This window comes from Ranitomeya variabilis, chromosome 1, assembly GCF_051348905.1.
Source record: "Ranitomeya variabilis isolate aRanVar5 chromosome 1, aRanVar5.hap1, whole genome shotgun sequence".
Lineage (NCBI taxonomy): Eukaryota > Metazoa > Chordata > Amphibia > Anura > Dendrobatidae > Ranitomeya > Ranitomeya variabilis.
In genome coordinates, this window is record NC_135232.1 from 323,232,027 (window position 1) to 323,254,057 (window position 22,031).

At 41.5% G+C, this 22,031-nt stretch overlaps 1 protein-coding gene across 3 annotated transcripts in view; it reads right to left on the bottom strand.

Annotated features, from left to right (window-relative positions):
- Positions 1-3,187: 3,187 nt before the first annotated feature.
- Positions 3,188-22,031, bottom strand: part of NFATC4 (nuclear factor of activated T cells 4) — a 138,305-nt gene continuing 119,461 nt past the window's right edge. The window contains exons 7-10 of one of the 3 annotated variants that reach the window (XM_077298254.1): positions 14,574-14,629; positions 8,283-8,409; positions 6,924-8,009; positions 3,188-5,868 (exon numbers count right to left, since the gene is read on the bottom strand). In XM_077298254.1, coding sequence (XP_077154369.1) covers positions 5,813-5,868; positions 6,924-8,009; positions 8,283-8,409; positions 14,574-14,629 — 1,325 coding nt within the window. In that variant the 3' untranslated portion in view covers positions 3,188-5,812. Of the gene's footprint in view, positions 5,869-6,923; positions 8,097-8,282; positions 8,410-14,573; positions 14,630-22,031 lie in introns of all 3 variants that reach the window. The other 2 variants (XM_077298264.1, XM_077298247.1) reach the window with 2 other exon arrangements.

Here is a 22,031-nt window from a genome sequence, read left to right on the forward strand (position 1 = left end):
TGTGCTTACCACACTTCTAAGAATTGGGCTTTACAAGGAATAAATTCCTTCAAGGCTACATCATCACTCAAATACTCCATTTAGTTTATGACGATGTGATTAAATATATCTCTGTTTGCGAAACTGTGTCAGTAAATAACTCTTCTCTACCTCATGTAATTGTTTGATGTTCAGCAGTTAAGTGAATAATTTGTCTTTCAGGATAGGCCTTATGTGTTATTCAGCTAATCATCTGCAAAGGCTTTCAGTCATTACAGGGACATTTGCCTAATGTTATATGGTTTACTTCATTCATTATAATATATAGAGATTATGGTTACAGTGTTTGCTGCACTTTGCTGCTATCTACTGGCCATTGTTATTATATATGTTTTCATGTACTGAAGCTGTAATTCCCACAATGCCTCTCTCTTTGTAACTTCTATCTTGTTTCCTAACATCCTTTATTTTGGTTAGTGCCATCTTGGTAGCACGTGCATCAGGACTGAAGAGAGGATTCTCCTGTTACCGCTATCCTCCACCCTCCATATTCATCTTCATCTTCCCTGACATCCTACCTAATCTCACCTAGTACATATCAACACAAGAAAAATAGGAGTAATAGGTCCAGTTGTATAGAAACGTGTAACTTTTATTAATCAAAACAATTAAAACATTACAGACTAGGATCAGGTAGTGATGGCTACCAATGTCCAGACAACCAATGATATACTATGCAACCCATAAAGTGCTTAGTGCATGATTATGTGTGAGGGAATGAGTATTAAAGGCCAAAATATTCCAGAGATCATTGTAAATGCGCGCACGATCACTGGAGCCTATAGCATCCCCCCATCAGCATTGCTTACCCATAGTATATCAAAGTCTGGACTCTTGCCACGCCGACACCGACGCGCGTTTCACCTTTCTTTCTCAAGGTGCGGTCATATATACGAATACGTATACGAATGTGGCCTTTTATGGTTTTGTTTTACCTCATCTCACCTAGGTACTGTGAATAAAAGTGATTAAAGGGAAGGGAAGGGTAGCGAGTAACATGATCTGCCATTGCTTGTACAGACATCCATACTCACATCCCTCAGACACATCTCACATACGTGCAGAATACCTTAAAAGGTTGTCATTTCACACAAAGTTATCTTGCCTGCATCACCCCCACAATATGGAAATCTGATTTTAGGGCACATGCCAGTCTATTATGTCCAGAAGTTTTCATGCATCTCACGCTCTGTATCTTGTTATCCACCCTTTTGGTCTTTAGTTCCTCTATATCAGCATGTTATCATCACCACAGGTGCACTTTAACTTTGTCACTTCACTGCATTTCTTTTGCCATTCTGTATTGGTTTGACTGCTTACGACCCCATCTATAATGACTGGATGCAGTTTCATATACTGGATATCAGATGCAAAGAGACAAAGATCCCCCCATTTCTTGTAACCTTAGTGCCTCTGCTGGTAATACAGTACACACTTGACAATAAGCAATGGACAGAAAGATAGAAGGGAAGCATCTGGCATCCAAAGTTATTCTTTGGGCTGAAACATGGTGTTTTGAAAATAAAGTACTACAAATTCTTCTTAGGCATTGCATTGGCCAACAATTGAGCCTAATTTTATTGAATTAACAGTGACCATAAATATGTCCTATAGATTGTACCGTATGTAGTAAATTATCCAGAAAAAATACTCTTCTAAAAATGTTTTGTTCCTATCATTTCAGAAGATTGTTCAAAATCAGCTGTCATATGTGTGTACCACTGGTGGACACAGACAACAGACGGCCCCTGTGCAAGAACAGTATATGGGCTCTTTGCAGTTCAATATCTCATCAAAATGCACAATTCCACCTTCTTTGTAGATAGAAGTGGGCACTCTTACCTCTTGGGTCCCTGTAATTACCCAAGGCAGTACATTGCAATTTCCATGCATTCCTAACTGTTAAAGGAGTGGTCCAAAATACAAATTAATTTTCATCCTAAATACCTATCTATTTAATAATCTGAACAAGTTTTAATATACATGAATTAAAAAATTCCATTCCTAACTACAATATCTGATTTTCTTTTTTTTGTGACTTCCTTTTGTCACAGGTTTATTGCAACAGAGAGGTGCCAGAAGACTGCAGAGTCTGATTTTCCACACTCCTGCACTGATTAGAAGCACCTCACCATCATATTAAATGGTGCAGGTTTCTGCTAGCATTGCAGGGGTTAAACTATTCAGTTGATAGCTTTCCAGGGTTTATGGCCTCAACTGTTCAGTGTTGGCCACTCCTCTCTCCTATATATACTTATCATGGCTATCATGAATGACAGTGCTAGTTTCTTGCTGCCTGGTTCTGGAGCTGGAGTAGTTGGTTGTTTGATGAGGCTTTTGAAGTGTTTATCTAAAGACAGTTCTCCTCATCCTCTTCTATTTGTTTTTTTCCTGCCTTCACTCTCCGGTGTTCCACTTTGTGAGTGCATATTTGTGTGGCTGGTATTTTCCTTTATCCCTGTACTTATTCCTTTGTTAGTCTGGTTTGTGTATTTTCTTACACTACTACTCCCCACTTCCCTGGGTGGGGGAGGGAACAGTTTAAGGGCAGATTCAGGATCTCAGCAAGGAAGGTGGCCCTGGTGTCTTCACCATCAGAAGTAATCCTGGGAGCATGGATAAATAGGGCTCAGGGAAGGAACCGCTTTTTGATGACAACAACATGACAACACTTTCGTTTGAGAATCCCACAGCCTTTGCTCCCTCCCTGAAACAAAGTAATCAGTGACCTTCATTTCAGTGGCTGTGCTAGTCCCTGTACGATGTGCACTGTGCAGTGTGCACAATGACAGTGTGCTCTTTTAGCGGCTCAGATCAGCAGTAATGAGCTAGCAGGGAAGCGCACTGTCAGTGCACATTGTCAGAATACTGGGCATGTGGAGACCAGCGCAACCCCCTGATGACGCTTTGAGTATCCCAGCATGAACTGGGATTCTCAAACGAAACATCATAAAAAAGGAAGTATGAGAAATAAGAAAAGAAAAGCACTTAGTGTAGTTAGGGAAGGATAGGGAATTGTTATTTCAAATATATTAGAAACTAGTTTAGATTATGGCATTAAATAGATGTGGATTTAGGAGGAAAATTAGTTTGTATTTTGGACCACCCCTTTAATAATGATGAAGAATAAGATAAAGATATTGATTGTATGATAAATACAACTTTGTACTGGGAGTTTTCAAGATATTTTTATTTGACTGGCTGCAAAGTACAATCCTCAAACATACAAATTACCAAAATGGCATATATAAAAATAATAGATATATAAATATACATAAACCATTTATTAAGGCAGAGATCCATAGGGTACATCTGCATAAATTAGTGCTACATTGGATAAGACAAGCACATTTATGGTTGATTTATGCATAACACAAGAGAATGGAAGCAGCGTTGTGCTGTGAAAGACCTCTATGAGCTGACCTCTTTGTCTGAGGCTTCATCTTCTCACATTCTCAGCAGAAATACTATATATCTGTATATCACTTGTTTTCTTAAGCTAGATTACATGCCGCAACTGGATAGGTCACATATTTTGCATGTATTTCTATGAGACATGTATATATGTCAACCAGTCTGCATGAATAATAAATTACAATCATTTTTTTACAAAAGAGTGCCAAGTAAATTTGGAAATAATTCTTGGTATAGGTAATTGGTAGAAGAAACACCAAACTGCTACCGTTAAAATCATGTCAATGCAATGTAAAGTGTACATAAAAGGGTATATATAATACAAGTATAATGGTGGCAGTTATAGTTTAATCTTATAATGACTTTGGGTCATCCCCTGAGTTTAATAGACATTTTTAATTGTTGTTGCAGATTCTGCCTCCAGTTTCAAATGCTACATGTAGAATAGTTCCCAAATGACAGTGGAAAGGGGCCTAAATCCAGATTGAGAATTGGAATGGCTTAAAGGGAATCTGTAACCCGATTTTTGCTACACCATCTGACTGCAGCATAATGTAGCGGCAGAGATGCTGATTACAGGTGTTTGTCACGTTCTGGGCTGCTTACTGTAGTTTTGATAAAATCGCTGTATTATCTGCTGCAGATTTACCAGTTCTCTGAATGTTGAGCTCTGTGTAACCCCACCCACAGCACTGATTGGCCGCTTTCTGCCTTTCCACAGTGTACACAGAAAGCTGCCAATCAGTGGTAGGGCCGGAGCTATACAGGGCTCTTGAGTATGGATGACTACATGTCATCAGGTTTACCAGTCCTCTAGTGATAATTTTCTTCTGACAAAGGAGTGAATTTATCTAAACTACACAAGCAGCCCAGTAAGTGACACATTATCTCTACATTATGCAGCCCTCAGAAGAGGTGGTAAAAATCTAGTGACAGATTTCCTTTAATACTGATGGCCTTGGGATACAAATTCCTGAGTGTCCTGATACAAATATCATACTGGTCTGCAGACTGCACTCCAGAAAACATGGATGTTGTAAGGTGGAAACCTTATTCCTCATCTTCTTGGCTAGCCCAATATTGCAGTTGAGATGTGTCTTAGTCTGAAATCAGTTTGCCATTTACAAGTGTCATCTTCCAAGTTTCCCATTAAAATCAGTTGATGTGGTTGTATCCTAGTACGGTAGAAATTGTCTACAATCCTGCACCGGCATAAATACTGAATTTATAGAAGAAAATTCTATACACAAATCAAGGGTTGGGGCTAAAGTTTGGGTTTGGATTTGGGTTTGGATTACACAAATGCACTTGTAGACAGGAGCAGAGAGAATCACGTCTGATTTGTAGACGCATACAATAAGATGTACAGTAAGAATAGAGGAGAGCAATAATACATCCGTGAAGTCAGACTTGAATCCCTATGGCTGAAAGGTTCACATTGTTGCCAACGACATTTCCAGCCACATAACAGATGGGAGTTACTTAGAGCGACTCTTGATACTAAATCTGACTATACATTTTTATAGTCACCATACCTAATGTGTTCTGTTATGCAGCCGCTTCCTCTCTCTGTCAATGGTGCTCCATATTCTTTTTCACCAACATGGCCATTGGAGTGTTATGGGGAGCACAGTGAAAAGCCTGTACCACATCTCCCTGCTGTCAGATAAACCAGCAATGATGTCAGTGCTGCATCCATCCCACAGCAAAAAACCAGCAGGGAAGGTATGGTTCAGACGTTCCGCTCTCCTCGCTATGCTACACTGGTGGCCATTTTGGAGAAAAAGTTTACCGATGACAAAGTCAGCAGCTTTATAACAGAACACATTAGGTATGGTGACCACATCTGAAATTTATAGGCACGTGTAATATCCGGGCTGGTAGCCACCTTACAGTCACCTTACAGATGATGAAGATAGTATGTGGACACTTGGTCATGGCATAAGGCTAAATATTTCACATACCGCAGTGTTCATTTATGGCCAAATTGGGCGGTAAAGGAGACAGAGTGGTTTTGCCCATGTATCCCTGGTTTCTGCACCTGATTTTCACAAAATTTTCTTTTTGTCATTTACCCGAAGAAGAAAAAACAGAAGGAACTGTCTCCCTTTTGACCTACCCTGGTCATCTAAAACAGACTGCTCTGAAACAATGTAATCTTTGTCAACTATATAGTAGAAATAAATTGTAGAAGATTGTAGAAGACTCGGTCTTCTCGGCAAGATTTCATCCAGAAGGTTGTAGCTTCGCAGTTGATCCACGGTTATTGACCGTTGTCTTTAGTGACTTTGACTCTATAAAGTACCGGTATGTTTTTTTTTTCTTCATAAAATGGTTATTTTTGATTTGATGCCATGTTTTAATTTTGATGCCTCTCCGGAAAACTGTGCAAGTCTTGACCTATAAATTCACTTACTGTGATGGAAAGAAAGAAATAGGATAGACAGTGAGACAGCTAAGCATTTTTTCACTTGCACATGCAGTATTAAATATCTTGAAATATTAGCGGGGGTGGTGGAAATTTCTTACACGGTTGGAAAAGAGCAGTTTATCATTTTGTAAACTATGTTCTAGCCATCTTTGATCTTTTGTTTAGAAACGGCACCTGGATCATAGTACCGACGGTGTAAAATGGCATGAAGTATACGCTAAGTACCTTCCAGGTATTTTTTCAGGAGTGCAGTAAGTGGAGGCTTATTGTAAGAGATGAAAGCTTGTGTAAAGGTAATGTATAATGTATTTTATTTTACCGATTAAAATTTGATACTGTAACATATTCCTTTTTCTAATATGTTTTATTTTAGGTTTTTAGGTATTTTTTCTAATATATTGCCTAAGCGGCTGTTCTAATCACATAGGAGATTTGCTTTAAAATGGACATAAAAAACACATTCAGAAAATCACATATTGATTTCCATATGAGAGTGTTGTGAGCGTGCTCAGTAGCCTGTACGGAGCTTATTGTGCAGAGTGGAGGAAGGAAGAGGAGTTGAGCTGTCCTCATACGCATTGTGAGTGCTTATCTACCTTATAATATATTCCTTTAATGATTGCGAGATAACTGGACAAAGGGACCATGCCCAATAGTATGATGATCAAACCAATAGAAGCAGAAGGTTATGTACACTATGAAAACTACTAGTGTTAAGGGACAAGAATATGGATGCTCCTTATCAAGACATAGAGCTCTTGCCCTTTAATATATTTATATTAGAAAAGGTTGTATAGTTAGCAAAAAATCACTTAAAACTAATAACCATGGGCCAAAAATGAGGAATACATTATGCAAATAAACCATTTTGTAACAAGCAGTCATTGAATGAGACATTGAACAAAATGTAAATGCAAGTTGTGATAAACTGTCATATTGTAGAAGATTAAATATAAGGAAAGTAGGTTAGAGTGATAATGATATCACATTTTTAATCTAGGAATAGTAGAAGCATTAGTAGCTGCCATACTCTACTTACCTTCTTCCAGTGTGATCCCTTGGATTGGCATTGGATGGAAAGGGCTTTCAAACACTTGACTATGTTCTTTTCTCCCATCTCCTCCATCATTGCTGGCAGACTTGGCATATTCTTCCAAACGTTCTTGGTAAGAGGCATTTTTTTCATTTTGGTTTGCGGATATACAAACTGCAGTATCAGAAGTACCTTTTTGACTAGGAACTGGAGCACTAGTGATATTTGGAGAAGAAGGAGAAGAGAAGGGAGCAGGATGTGTTGGTGGACACAATGTGGTGAGTTGGGAAGGGCTACAGGACAGGTTTTGGTAGTTGGTAGAAAATGTTTGGGGCACACTAACATCTTCACGGGATATAGACAAACTTGAATTGGAGGTGGAAAACCCTGTATGACATGCTGATCCCACATCATCTATTTTTGATCTTAAAGGGTGTGCAGGATTGGTGGCGTGATTTGAGAGTGTGTTTGGAGTAAACTGTTGATTGGCTGCACATTGCTCTGTTCTACTTATTTCTGGGGATGTTGAAGAATGTTTAGAGGTTACTGTATCTAAGCTATCAACCTCACCTAATGTAGTGTATGTTGGAGGAGCACAGGATGGATAGGACTGATACCCTGGAACAAAATGTGGAGTAGAACCATCAAATTCTAAACTTGGCAAAATAGGAGAGGATTGGTAGTTTGGATGAGAACCTGTTTCTCTCTCCTCCAGTTTGCTGTTTGTGTTTAAATGGGAAAGCAAGGATCCCCCAAATGTAGTTGAGCATGTAGGATGGGATGAACATTGCTGTGGAGACCAGGGAACTGGACTGGGTGGTAGTGCTGAGCTATTTGTTTGAAATGGCAGAGTTACAGACATATCGCCATCGTTCTCTGGGTATGATGGAGGACATTTCAATTCTGGAAGCATTGTTGGATTAAAAAAGCAACCCAAAAAGGGGTTACTGCTTGAGCTACAGTCAGAAGGTCCGGAGAACATTCTTTCCTGGTGTGGAGAACTATAATAAGGGGACACTTCCATAGGTGCTTCAGACAAATTTGGTGTTACAGGAGACCCAAATGATGGGGATAACTCCATATGGCCAGGATCTAAAGTCATGTGAGATGGAGGAGAAAGTGAGACAGAAGAAAATCTATGTAAAGTCATTTCAGGCAGAGGCTCCTCTTTAAATATAACTAAAGATGGAAAAAAGCCCAAATAGAACAGAAGGGTAGAGCCAATGCAGTTAAAGAAGAGAAAAATGAAAAAATGTAGAATGGTAAAATTCAATACAAAGGTCAATTCAATATCATACCAGCTAAAAGATCTAGAAAGCTGGGCCAACATGGTACGTGCAAGCACCTACAATACAAATCACTTACTTGGTAGGTAGCGAAAGCTCTGCATAGGACTTCTCTTCCTCCGTCCATTTGAAATATAGAAATAGACTTGTAGTGGTCGCGTGATCTCCTTATTACAGTATTCTGGGACTTGCACAGACAGCAAAGACTGGCGTCAATACAAAAAATAAAAAAACTCATATAGGTTACAATTTTTCTATGTTCCACTCACTCCCAAATTCATCCTAAAAGCACTAATAACCATCATGTTTGGTGCTAGACGATAAGAGCCAGAGCTTAACCCACGAGTGTGCATGAAGAAGACTGAAGGACTCCCTCATGGATAACCGCAGGGACTCCCTGATAGATGGCCATTGTCTGTGCACTCCCAGGATTCCCCATACCTCTTCACTGTATGTTAATGTTTTTAGAATAAAATTAGCCGAATATTTACATACTGATGTTACTAGAGTTCATTCGTTTTATTTATTCTTTTTTTTCATTCTTTTTATTATATCCTGTTTATTTTGTTTCATTGCCAACCTTTCATCACCAGTAGGTGGCAGCAAAAGATCTAGATAGGTTTCCTCAGCTGTCAGCTGAATCCTTTGGTTGTGGATTTCTCATGCTCAGGGATCAACAAGGATAAGGTACCATGAAACTTTTCCAAAGAACACGTGTGTTCTGTGATCTCACAAAATAGATTCAAAACCAATTAGTACTTTCTTATTTCTTGCTAAATGCCTGTCTGTCAAGTATTTTTCTGCAGCAAAAATTCAAAAATGCAGGTTTAGGTGCGTTTTGGGTGCATTTTTTGGTCTCTTTGTGCATGCCAATGAAGTTGAGTGCCCCCAGAGAGAAAAATACTTCCTGTAGATAGAATGAATAGATAGATACAGGCTTTGACTGGCCCATAGGGTAACAGGGGAATCCCCCGGTGGGCCCCTGTGTGTAGATCTGGGCCCCCAACCACCCTGTATGAGCAGTACTTGGCATCATTCACTTGATAAACTTTGTGCAGAAATAAGCAGCATCTCCTCATTCATTAACCACACTACCCATTTATTATTATATAGAGATATAGGTAAATTTGTGAATGAGGGTAGTATAATATTTGTTTGCAGGTGAAAAGTGTGATCCCCCCAAAGTCAGTGTTACTGGTGGGCCCTTGACACCCTAGTCCGATACTGGATAGATAGAATAAATAGATAGAAAGAATGAATAGATAGAAAGAATAAATAGATAGATAGATAGATAGATAGAATGAATAGATAGAATGAATAGATAGATAAATAGATAGATAGATGGTAGATAGAATAGATAGAATAGAAAGGATAAATAGATTACCTGCGGTAACCTTTTCCCTGGCATTTTCCCACGGTCCAGAGGTTACCTCAGGTCAGGCTGTGAGGGAGCGCTGGCTCAGTGACATTACCCCCGGTCTCTGAAGCAAGCGCCGATAGCATCTCCTCATTCATCAGTAGTTTACAGCCAGGGGTGGTCGCATTAGCACCGCTCCCGGTTGTAAACTTTACATGGGGCAGCACGGTGGCTCAGTGGTTATCACTGCAGCCTTGAAGCTGGAGTCCTGGGTTCAAATCTCACCAAGGACAACATCTGCAAGGAGTTTGTATGATCTCCCCATGTTTGCATGGGTTTCCTCTCACATTCCAAAGACATACCGATAGGGAATTTAGATTGTGGGCCCCATCAGGGACAGCAATGATAATGTGTGCAAACTGTAAAGCGCTGCGGAATGTTAGTGCTATATAAAAATAAAGATTATTATTATCTCCCCCAGATATGGATTACTGCATGGGACACTCATTATATTAGACTGCGTCGGAACAGGGAGTATTTGTTGGTTTATTATTTTTATTACAGGAGATCGATGGCGTCGCATTAATTACCTGAATAATAAAATGGCAAAACTGTGTTTTGTGTTTTATTTCATTAAAATACTTTATTCTGGCTGTGTCTTTATTTCACATGTAGCAACTATAGGATTAGTAATGCATAGGTGTCTTATAGATGCTTCTCTATTACTAAGCCGTGGGCTTAATGTCACTGGTGACATTAACCCCACAAATATTACCCTGCTTTCCACCGCTACAGGGCAAGTGGGAAGAGCCAGCAAAATGCTCCATTTCTGGGCTGCTGCGGGCTGCTGTTTTTAGGCTGGGGGGTCAATATCCATGGCCCCTTACCAGCCTGAGAATAGCAGCCCCCAGCTGTGAGCTTTAGCAAGGCTGGTTGTCAAAAAAGTGTGGGGACCCCTCTATTCTTGATAACCAGCCTTGCTGAAGCTGACAGCTGAGGGTTGCAGCCCCCAGCTGTGAGTTTTGTTTGACTGGTTATCAAAATTAGGGTGGAACCCACGCTGCTTTTTTTTTAAATTATTTATTTATAGCGCAGGAGCGGCAGATGAATACTCCCATCCTCTTCTTCTGCTGTCACTGTAATTAATGGCTGTAGGTGTCAGATGATGGGATCAGTTGTCCCGTCAGCTGACACCAGTGAACAAAGGTAAAGTTTATACCTCCGATCACAGCTGAGAGGCTCTCGTTGTCTTCTGACAGCGTGGGAATCGCGGCTCTCTGACCGGTGGGGAGGATTTCACCACCGATCAGAAGCGGTGTTTGCTAAGCTGTCATACATATGACAGCGTGGCAAACGCTGTATTGTTGGGCCCCCCATTCAAGTGAATGGGGATCGGGTCCGCCCTGCTGGATGACAGGCTGTATGGACGCATCATGCAGCCTGTCATCTAGATCTAGCAGAGCTGGGTGTGAAGTCACATCTGGCTGTCCTTGACGTTTCTGCAGCAAATACGCTGCAAGAAAAGTCAACCTAGGTATTTGCAGCGTTTTTTCAACATCCATTCAAGTCAATGGGTGAAAAACGCTGAAAAAACGCTGCAAAAAGGCTAAAAAAACACTGAAAGAAGTGACATGCTCTATGGAAAAAAAAAAAAATGCAGCAAAGCACAAAATACTGATGACACAAAAAAACAATGTGTGTGCATGATATTTCTGAAATCTCATAGGGTTTACTGGTAATGGAAAAAGCAGCTGAAAATTAGAATAAAAAATGCAGCAAAAAACCGCAGCAAAAACACCCTATGTGAACTTACCCTAAGGGCTCATTCTCATTCTCGGATGAGTCTCGCATGTCAATACCCGGCACTCAGGAGCGGAGTGTGCAGCTGCATGTATTGCTATGTGGCCCCACAGTCCGATCTGAGTGCCGGGTGCAGCGTCGGGTATTGATGTGCGAGACTCATCCGAGTTTCTCGCATGTGAGTATGAGCCCTAACACTGGACATTCATAAACAGATTGATCAGCCTAGAAAAACAAAGTCAGGAAGTTCTCCCTAACTGTCTAATGCAGGCATAAGCAATTTATTTTCCCAAGAAGCCACAAGAGAGACTCACTGTTTTGGAAGGCCAAACCAATAGTATGAAATGAATTCTGCTCTATATTAACCCCTTCGCGACATGTGCTCCACCTGCGATTGTTACCCAGTTTAACCAGTTAAATGCCGCTGTCAATCTTTGACAGCGGCATTTCACACGCGCCGGTGAACACGTGTGTACTTACTTCCGCCCATCGGCGCACCCGTAACGTGTTCGCGGGTCACCAACGGGTTGTCATGACAGTTGTGGGTCAGCTGATGAACCTTGTGTCATTACGGAACTGGCATCTTCAAGGTAACAAAATCAGTAAAAAGTAAAAAAAAAGAATGTTTTAAAAAATCTGAGAAAAAAACTTCAAATCACCACACCAGTGAAAATAAACATATTAAAAAATAAAACACATATTTGGTATCACTGCATTCAGAAAAGTCCAATCTATCCTATAAATATAAAAACAATTAACTCGATTGGTAAACACCGTAAATGGAAAAAAATTCAAGAACGCCAATTACGATTTTTTGGGTTGCCACAATTCCACCAAAAATGCTGTAACAAGTGATCTATCCCAAAATGGTACTAATAAAAACGTTGCCCGCAAAAAATAAGCTATCATACAGCTCCATCAGATGAAAAATAAAAATGTTATGGTTCTTGGAAAATAGCGACACAACTGCAAAACTGTTTTTTTTTTTTTTCAAACTTCAGATTTTTTTTCACCACTAAAATAATAAAAAAAAACTGGACATGTTTGATATTGCCATAATCGTATTGTTGAGGAGAATCATATCACATAGTCATTTTTACCACAAAATGTACACCGTAAAAACAATTCCCAAAAAACAATGTCAGAATTGTGGGGAGTTTTTTCAGAATTTCTCTGCACTTGGAATTATTTTCCCGTTTTTGAGTACACCATGTGAAAAAAAAGTCACCAAAGAAGAAAAGCTTTAAACAAGGACCAAAGTTTAAAAACTACAATTATTTGTTACAAAAAACCTATAAAAGCATGTAAAAAGAAGTGAGACCAAACACTGGTAACCCCGGTTTCTTCTTTGGTGATTTGTTATTGTATAGCTTTATGGCCCTAAAAATTTAGAGGAAAATAATTTTTTGGTGTATGAGTACACTATGTGGTAAAATGAATGGTGGCATTCAAAAGTACAACTAATCCTGCAAAAACAAACTATCGTATGTCTGTATGGATAGAAAAAAAAGAGTTATGGCTCTGGGAAGAAGGGAAGGAAAAAACAGAAACGAAAAGACGAAAATGGTCTGCACCGCGAAGGGGTTACTATTAACATATTAATTATAATTATTGTATATTAATGCTAATTGTATGACTTAATATTGAGCAGAACTAAGTGCTGACATGCCCCTATATACCATATAAGCCCACATACAGCCCCCTATATACCATATGAACCCACACACAGCCATATACAGTATGAGCCTCCATATAGCCTCCTATATACAGTATGAGCCCCCGCATAGCCTCCCATGTATGGCATGTGCCCCACATAGCCTCCCATGTACAGCATGTGTCCCACGTAGCCTCCCATGTACAGCATGTTCACCAGGTGACCTCCCAAGTACAGCATGTTCCACACATAGCCTCCCATGTATGGCATGTGCCCCACATAGCCTCCCATATACAGCATGTGCCCCACGTAGCCTTCCATGTACAGCATGTGCCCCACATAGCCTCCCATATACAGCATGTGCACCACGTAGCCTCCCATGTACAGCATGTTCACCAGGTGACCTCCCATGTACAGCATGTTCCCCATGTAGCCTCCCATGTACAGCATGTGCACCATGTAGCCTCCCATGTACAGCATGTTCACCAGGTGACCTCCCATGTACAGCATGTTCCCTATGTAGCCTCCCATGTACAGCATGTGCACCATGTAGCCTCCCATGTACAGCATGTGCACTATGTAGCCTCCCATGTACAGCATGTTCACCAGGTGACCTCCCATGTACAGCATATTCACCAGGTGACCTCCCATATACAGCATGTTCACCAGGTGACCTCCCATGTACAGCATGTTCCCCATGTAGCCTCCCATGTACAGCATGTGCACCGTGTAGCCTCCCATGTACAGCATGTGCACCACGTAGCCTCCCATGTACAGCCTGTGCACCACGTAACCTCCCATGTGCAGCATGTGCACCACGTAGCCTCCCATGTACAGCATGTGCACCATGTAACCTTTCATGTATAGCATGTGCCCCACGTAGCTTCGGATTTACAGCATGAGCCCCAAGTAGCCTCTGATATACAGCATGTGCCTCACGTAGCCTCTAACATATAGAATGTGGCCATGTAGCCTCTGATATACAGAATGTGTGACATGTAGCCTCTGATATAAAGTACGAACCACACATAGCCTCCCATGTGCAGCATATGCCTCACGTAGCCCTCCTATATACAGCATGTGCCTTATGTAGCCCCTTATATACAGCATGAGCCCCCACATAGCCTCTTGTATACGTGGCCCGCGGTTTCAGCCCTTTGTCTGTCTATCTGTGGGCCAGACTAGAACGGCCAGAGCGTCGGATGTACCACACAGGCCGCACTTAGCCCAGGTCTGGTCTAATATGATCTTGGTTGATGCCAAAAGAGCATCCTGATGGAGTATGTTTACCCAATATTTACTACCTCAATGTGCTGTTGCCTAAGCTGTATTAATAGTGCAGCAAATATAATAGTATTTAAAAGTATATGTGAATACAGTGCATGTACTTTGTCATGAATGTCAGTAGAAGCTGGATGCCTTTAACGGCAAGAGTCGGCAGCACCCTCTTCTAAACATTCTGCCTGAACATGGTGTGAACCTAACCATAACCTGGGGTTTTACACCAAATAGGTAAAAAAAGAATGTAGAATCGCCTTTTGTATAAAGTTGGATTTTACCTCGTTGCTCTTTAGTCTGTTTACTTTTGCTTCCTCTTCCCATTGAAGTTTTCCATCTGTTAACATCATGGAGAAAAAAACAATATTACTTTAGTAATACCACTGTAAATGCAGAGGTATCAAATAAACCGTTGTGGGCCGTCTTGCATCCCGACGGAGTGAAAGGTAAATGGAAGGATCTCTTCCCAGATGCTCATGAAATAGAAAGAAAAATAAAGGAAATGCAATTATACATATCTAAATACCTTTAATTATATATATTTCTTTTGTCTAAGTAGATCTGTCCTAGAATGTTAAAGCGAATTGGTCACAAGGTTTTTGCTTTGTAATCTGAGAGCAGCATAATTTAGGTCAAGACCATGATTACAGGGATGTGCCACTTCTGGACTGTGTGTTGCTGTTTCAATACAATATGTGTTTTATCAGGAGGAGATTATCATTGCAGGACAACTTGGCATGTGCAGGGTAGTCCAACCCCATCCCCATCACTGATTAGCAACTCTCTGTCCCTATGCAATGTACACAGAAAGCTGGGGGTGTGGGTGGGTTTATTTACAGCTCTGCTCATACTGCAGCAGAGAAAACTGTGACTCTATCATAACTACTGCACCAAATAAACTAAATGGAAATGACACATCACTGGAATTAGGGTCTCTGTTGCTACCCCATGGTGCTGTCAGATTATATAGCAAAAACCTACTGACAGATTCCCTTTTAATAGTACAGGTACCTGTCAGCAAATGCAGTAGTGAGTGCTACCCATCCAACCTTAATATGTAGGGTATTCGTATCTAATACTAGTGATACCAGGGGTGCTTAGGTAAAGAGAGACCACTTACACTACTGTCCACCCCGTCTTTCTAATCTAATACTGGAGATACCAGTGGTGCTGAGGTAAGAAAGGACTGCTTGGAAGATCTCAGCTGTTCAGTATTGACCACTCCCCTCTCCTATATTTACTGATGTGGAGTGGAGGTATTGGTTGGTGGTAGAGGAGTGTTGATTTGCAACTGTTGCTTGGTGTTTCGGCTGTGTGCAAATTTCCTCTCCCATTTGGTTTTCCTTCTTTTTCTACCCGGTGTTCCTCTCTGTTGTCTTTGAGTACATATTTGTATGTTAGTTATTTCACTTATCCCTGTATATCCTCCCTTGTTAGTCTGGTTTGTGTATATGCATACACTATAACTCCCCACTTCCTTGGGTGGGGGAGAGGGACAGATATAGGGATGATTCCGGAGCTCAGCAAGGTACATGTCCCTGGTGTCTTTACCATTAGAAGTAATCCAGGGATCAGGGATAGCTACGATGCCCCTAGCCTTAGGGACAGGGAAAGAGCCCCTGGCCCAGAGTTTTTGGACAACATCGGAGTTATGTCATCCACCCTGCCTTTCTGATCTAATACTGGAGATACCAGTGGTGCTCAGGTAAGAAGAGGCTGCTCACTCTGCTGTCCATCCTGTCTTTCTGATCTAATACTGGAGATACCAGTGGTTCTGAGGTAAGAAGAGGCTGCTTACAGTACATTGTTGTCCACCCTGCCTTTCTGATCTAATATGGGTGCACATAGAAACCATTGGATCCCAGAACAAAATTCCTAATTTGCCCCCCCCCCCCCACTCCCCAAAAAATTATATTTATTTATATATTTGTCAGAATAGGTGGGGTGTCACGGTGTATATGTGCAGTCACAGAAGGGTGTACCTCCTAATTTTTAAAGACAGGGAGAGGGACATATATTGCTACATTTACTCAATAATTTTCCTCGTATTGATGCCCCTTAGTGTAGTCACCCACTATAATAATCCTTTCATGTCCCCCATTGAATATGATACCATCAAAAATCCCCCCACTCACCGTATGATACCCTCACACAGTATGATGGCCCTTGCACACAGTTAAAGGACCCTCACAGCCAAGAGTTCCCTGTTCCACTATTGCATTCATCTGTATCTACATTCCCTGGGTGGGGGCCATGTGGTCTGCCACTATTAGCGATACTACTGGATCACAATGATTTTTGCTTGCTCTGATTTGCGTTTTTCAGCATTGCTGATGTCTATCACTTAAAAGACTCTCTACTTGTGGTCAAGTTTACATCTCAATACAAAAGTGATAAAATAAGCCAAGAAGACTTTTTTGTGAACATTAAGCCCCCCATAAACAGAGTTATTGTACAAAATATAGTTTGGCCAACAGTTATCTCTCCCAACTTTCACATACACAGGGGCTCCTGCTATACTGAGTGCTCCTGCATCCTCTATAGAAGAGCCGCTGCCAGACTCCTCTGGTGGCTTATCGCTCTAAGAACAAAAGAATCAGCAGTCCGAAATCTAACATGGATGCCTGGGAGGTTAGCTCCCCAGACATCATCATCACTAACTATTGGCTGAGCCCACTAATATTGGTGAGTGCATGTGTTTTGGGAAATAAAATTCACTTGTTTTCATCTATTTCCCTGGATCCTTTGGCGCATACACTATAGGAGACAAGCTGGTTTTCTTAGAAGTTTTGCACCCAACAGAGAGGGTGCTATTTTTCTTTGTTTTTATGCTTGTACGTGTGTATGTATACACACACAGATTCATGTAATATTCTATTAAAAACAAATACCTGCAGATGTGCAAACAGTGCTCATACATGGTGCCATTCCTTTCCAGTCTGAGATGCTTTGTCACTATTAGGCCGGCGTCACACTCAGCGTAAGACAATACGGTCCGTTTTTTACGGCCGTAATACGGCCGTAATACGGAGAAATGTTCCCAAAATAGTGGTCCGTATGTCATCCGTAGGCAGGGTGTGTCAGCGTATTTTGCGCATGGCATCCTCCGTATGTAATCCGTATGGCATCCGTACTGCGATATTTTCTCGCAGGCTTGCAAAACCGACATCTAATGGATTTATGTGCTCAAATGTTCGGTAAAACATATATACAGTGTATATATATATATATATATATATATATATATATATATATATATATGTCATTGAGACACATATACACTCACTGGCCACTTTATTAGGTACACCTGTCCAACTTCTTATTAACACTTAATTTCTAATCAGCCAATCACATGGCGGCAACTCAGTGCATTTAGGCATGTAGACATGGTCAAGACAATCTCCTGCAGTTCAAACCGAGCATCAGTATGGGGAAGAAAGGTGATTTGAGTGCCTTTGAACGTGGCATGGTTGTTGGTGCCAGAAGGGCTGGTCTGAGTATTTCAGAAACTGCTGATCTACTGGGATTTTCACGCACAACCATCTCTAGGGTTTACAGAGAATGGTCCGAAAAAGAAAAAAAATCCAGTGAGCGGCAGTTCTGTGGGCGGAAATGCCTTGTTGATGCCAGAGGTCAGAGGAGAATGGGCAGACTGGTTCGAGCTGATAGAAAGGCAACAGTGACTCAAATCGCCACCCGTTACAACCAAGGTAGGCCTAAGAGCATCTCTGAATGCACAGTGCATCGAAGTTTGAGGCAGATGGGCTACAGCAGCAGAAGACCACACCGGGTACCACTCCTTTCAGCTAAGAACAGGAAACTGAGGCTACAATTTGTACAAGCTCATCGAAATTGGACAGTAGAAGATTGGAAAAACGTTGCTTGGTCTGATGAGTCTCGATTTCTGCTGCGACATTCGGATGGTAGGGTCAGAATTTGGCGTAAACAACATGAAAGCATGGATCCATCCTGCCTTGTATGGAGCATCTTTGGGATGTGCAGCCGACAAATCTGCGGCAACTGTGTGATGCCATCATGTCAATATGGACCAAAATCTCTGAGGAATGCTTCCAGCACCTTGTTGAATCTATGCCACGAAGAATTGAGGCAGTTCTGAAGGCAAAAGGGGGTCCAACCCGTTACTAGCATGGTGTACCTAATAAAGTGGCCGGTGAGTGTATATATATTCTGTATTTATATTTAATTCAGCGCGATATATGTGAAAAGCCGGTAAATCAATTGCCGGCTTCTCATTTCTCCTTCACAAACCCGACATGATATGAGACATGGTTTACATACAGTAAACCATCTCATATCCCCTTTTTTTTACATATTCCACACTACTAATGTTAGTAGTGTGTATGTGCAAAATTTGGGTGCTGTAGCTGCTAAAATAAAGGGTTAAATCGTGGAAAAAATTGGCGTGGGCTCCCGCGCAATTTTCTCCGCCAGAGTGGTAAAGCCAGTGACTGAGGGCAGATATTAATAGCCTAGAGAGGGTCCATGGTTATTGGGCCCCCCTGGCTACAAACATCTGCCCCCAGCCACCCCAGAAAAGGCACGTCTGGAAGATGCGCCTATTCTGGCACTTGGCCACTCTCTTCCCACTCCCGTGTAGCGGTGGGATATGGGGTAATGAAGGGTTAATGTCACCTTGCTATTGTAAGGTGACATTAAGCCAGATTAATAATGGAGAGGCGTGAATTATGTCACCTATCCATTATTAATCCAAAACAGGTTGTTTTAGTATTTTATTGCTCTCTCAATCCATCCGGAAGACCCTCGCTTGGCAAAATAATAAACCAACAATATACATACCTTCGGATGAACTGTCAGGTCCCACGAAGTAAACCCATCTGAAGGGGTTAAATCATTTTACAGCCAGGAGCTGCGCTAAAGCACTCGCTCGTGGCTGTAAAAACCCCGGGTGCTGAAAGGAAAGCAGGGTGATCTGTACTTACATTGAGTCGCGATGAGGCGCCCTCTGGTGGATGAACTCATATGAACTCGAGCCTGGGAACTTTTCCAAGGCTGCAGTTCATGAGAACATCCACCAGAGGGCGCATCACCGCAACTCAATGTAAGTACAGATCACCCAGCTTTCCTTTCAGCACCCGGGGTTTTTACAACCATGAGCAGTGCTTTAGCGCAGCTCCTGGCTGTAAAATGATTTAACCCCTTCAGATGGATTTACTTCGTGGGACCTGACAGTTCATCAGACGGTATGTATATTGTTGGTTTATTATTTTGCCAAGCGAGGGTCTTCCGGATGGATTGAGAGAGCAATAAAATACTAAAACAACCTGTGTGTATATTTAATTAAAATACTTTTTAATCATGTGTGTGTGTGTTTTTTAACCCTTTCAGACAATTGGATTAATAATGGATAGGTGACATAATTGACGCCTCTCCATTATTAGTCTGGCTTAATGTCACCTTACAATAGCAAGGTGACATTAACCCTTCATTACCCCATATCCCACCACTACACGGGAGTGGGAAGAGAGTGGCCAAGTGCCAGAATAGGCGCATCTTCCAGATGTGCCTTTTCTGGGGTGGCTGGGGGCAGATGTTTGTAGCCAGGGGGGGCCAATAACCATGGACCCTCTCTAGGCTATTAATATCTGCCCTCAGTCACTGGCTTTACCACTCTGGCGGAGAAAATTGCGCGGGAGCCCACGCCAATTTTTTCCGCCATTTAACCCTTTATTTTAGCAGCTACAGCGCCCAAATTTTGCACATACACACTACTAACATTAGTAGTGTGGAATATGCCAAAAAAAGGGGATATGAGATGGTTTACTGTATGTAAATCATGTCTCATATCCTGTCGGGTTGGGGAAGGAGAAATGAAAAGCCGGCAATTGAATTACCGGCTTTTCACTAACACCGCTGCGTATTTCTCGCAAGTCACACTGCTGGTCCGCGTGGAATCCGTATTTTTCTCGCCCCCATAGACTTTCATTGGCGTATTTTTTGCGCAATACGCTGACAAGCGCAGCATGCTGCGATTTTGTACGGCCGTAGAAAGGCGTATATTACGGATGCGTTATATACGGCTGAGTCCGGCATCACACTCAGCGAAAGACAATACGGTCCGTTTTTTACGGCCGTAATACGGAGAAATGTTCCCAAAATAGTGGTCCGTATGTCATCCGTAGGCAGGGTGTGTCAGCATATTTTGCGCATGGCATCCTCCGTATGTAATCCGTATGGCATCCGTACTGCGATATTTTCTCGCAGGCTTGCAAAACCGACATCTAATGGATTCATGTGCTCAAATGTTCGGTAAAACATATATAGAGTATATATATATATATATATATATATATATATATATATATATATATATATATATATGTCATTGAGACACATATATATATATATTCTGTATTTATATTTAATTCAGCGCGATATATGTGAAAAGCCGGTAATTCAATTGCCGGCTTCTCATTTCTCCTTCACAAACCCGACATGATATGAGACATGGTTTACATACAGTAAACCATCTCATATCTTTTTTTTTGCATATTCCACACTACTAATGTTAGTAGTGTGTATGTGCAAAATTTGGGTGCTGTAGCTGCTAAAATAAAGGGTTAAATCTCGGAAAAAATTGGCGTGGGCTCCCGCGCAATTTTCTCCGCCAGAGTGGTAAAGCCAGTGACTGAGGGTAGATATTAATAGCCTAGAGAGGGTCCATGGTTATTGGCCCCCACTGGCTACAAATATCTGCCCCCAGCCACCCCAGAAAAGGCACATCTGGAAGATGCGCCTATTCTGGCACTTGGCCACTCTCTTCCCACTCCCGCGTAGTGGTGGGATATGGGGTAATGAAGGGTTAATGTCACCTTGCTATTGTAAGGTGACATTAAGCCAGATTAATAATGGAGAGGTGTCAATTATGTCACCTATCCATTATTAATCCAATTGTATGAAAGGGTTAAAAAACACACACACACATTATTAAAAAGTATTTTAATGAAATAAACACACAGGTTGTTTTAGTATTTTATTGCTCTCTCAATCCATCCGGAAGACCCTCGCTTGGCAAAATAATAAACCAACAATATACATACCTTCGGATGAACTGTCAGGTCCCACGAAGTAAATCCATCTGAAGGGGTTAAATCATTTTACAGCCAGGAGCTGCGCTAAAGCACTCGCTCGTACCTGTAAACCCCCGGGTACTGAAAGGAAAGCTGGGTGATCTGTACTTACCTTGAGTCGCGGTGAGGCGCCCTCTGGTGGATGAACTCATATGAACTCGAGCGTGGGAACTTTTCCAAGGCTGCAGTTCATGAGGACATCCAGCAGAGGGCGCCTCACCGCGACTCAATGTAAGTACAGATCATCCTGCTTTCCTTTCAGCACCCGGGGTTTACAGGCACAAGCGAGTGCTTTAGCGCAGCTCCTGGCTGTAAAATGATTTAACCCCTTCAGATGGATTTACTTCGTGGGACCTGACAGTTCATCCGAAGGTATGTATATTGTTGGTTTATTATTTTGCCAAGCGAGGGTCTTCCGGATGGATTGAGAGAGCAATAAAATACTAAAACAACCTGTGTGTTTATTTCATTAAAATACTTTTTAATAATGTGTGTGTGTGTTTTTTAACCCTTTCATACAATTGGATTAATAATGGATAGGTGACATAATTGACGCCTCTCCATTATTAATCTGGCTTAATGTCACCTTACAATAGCAAGGTGACATTAACCCTTCATTACCCCATATCC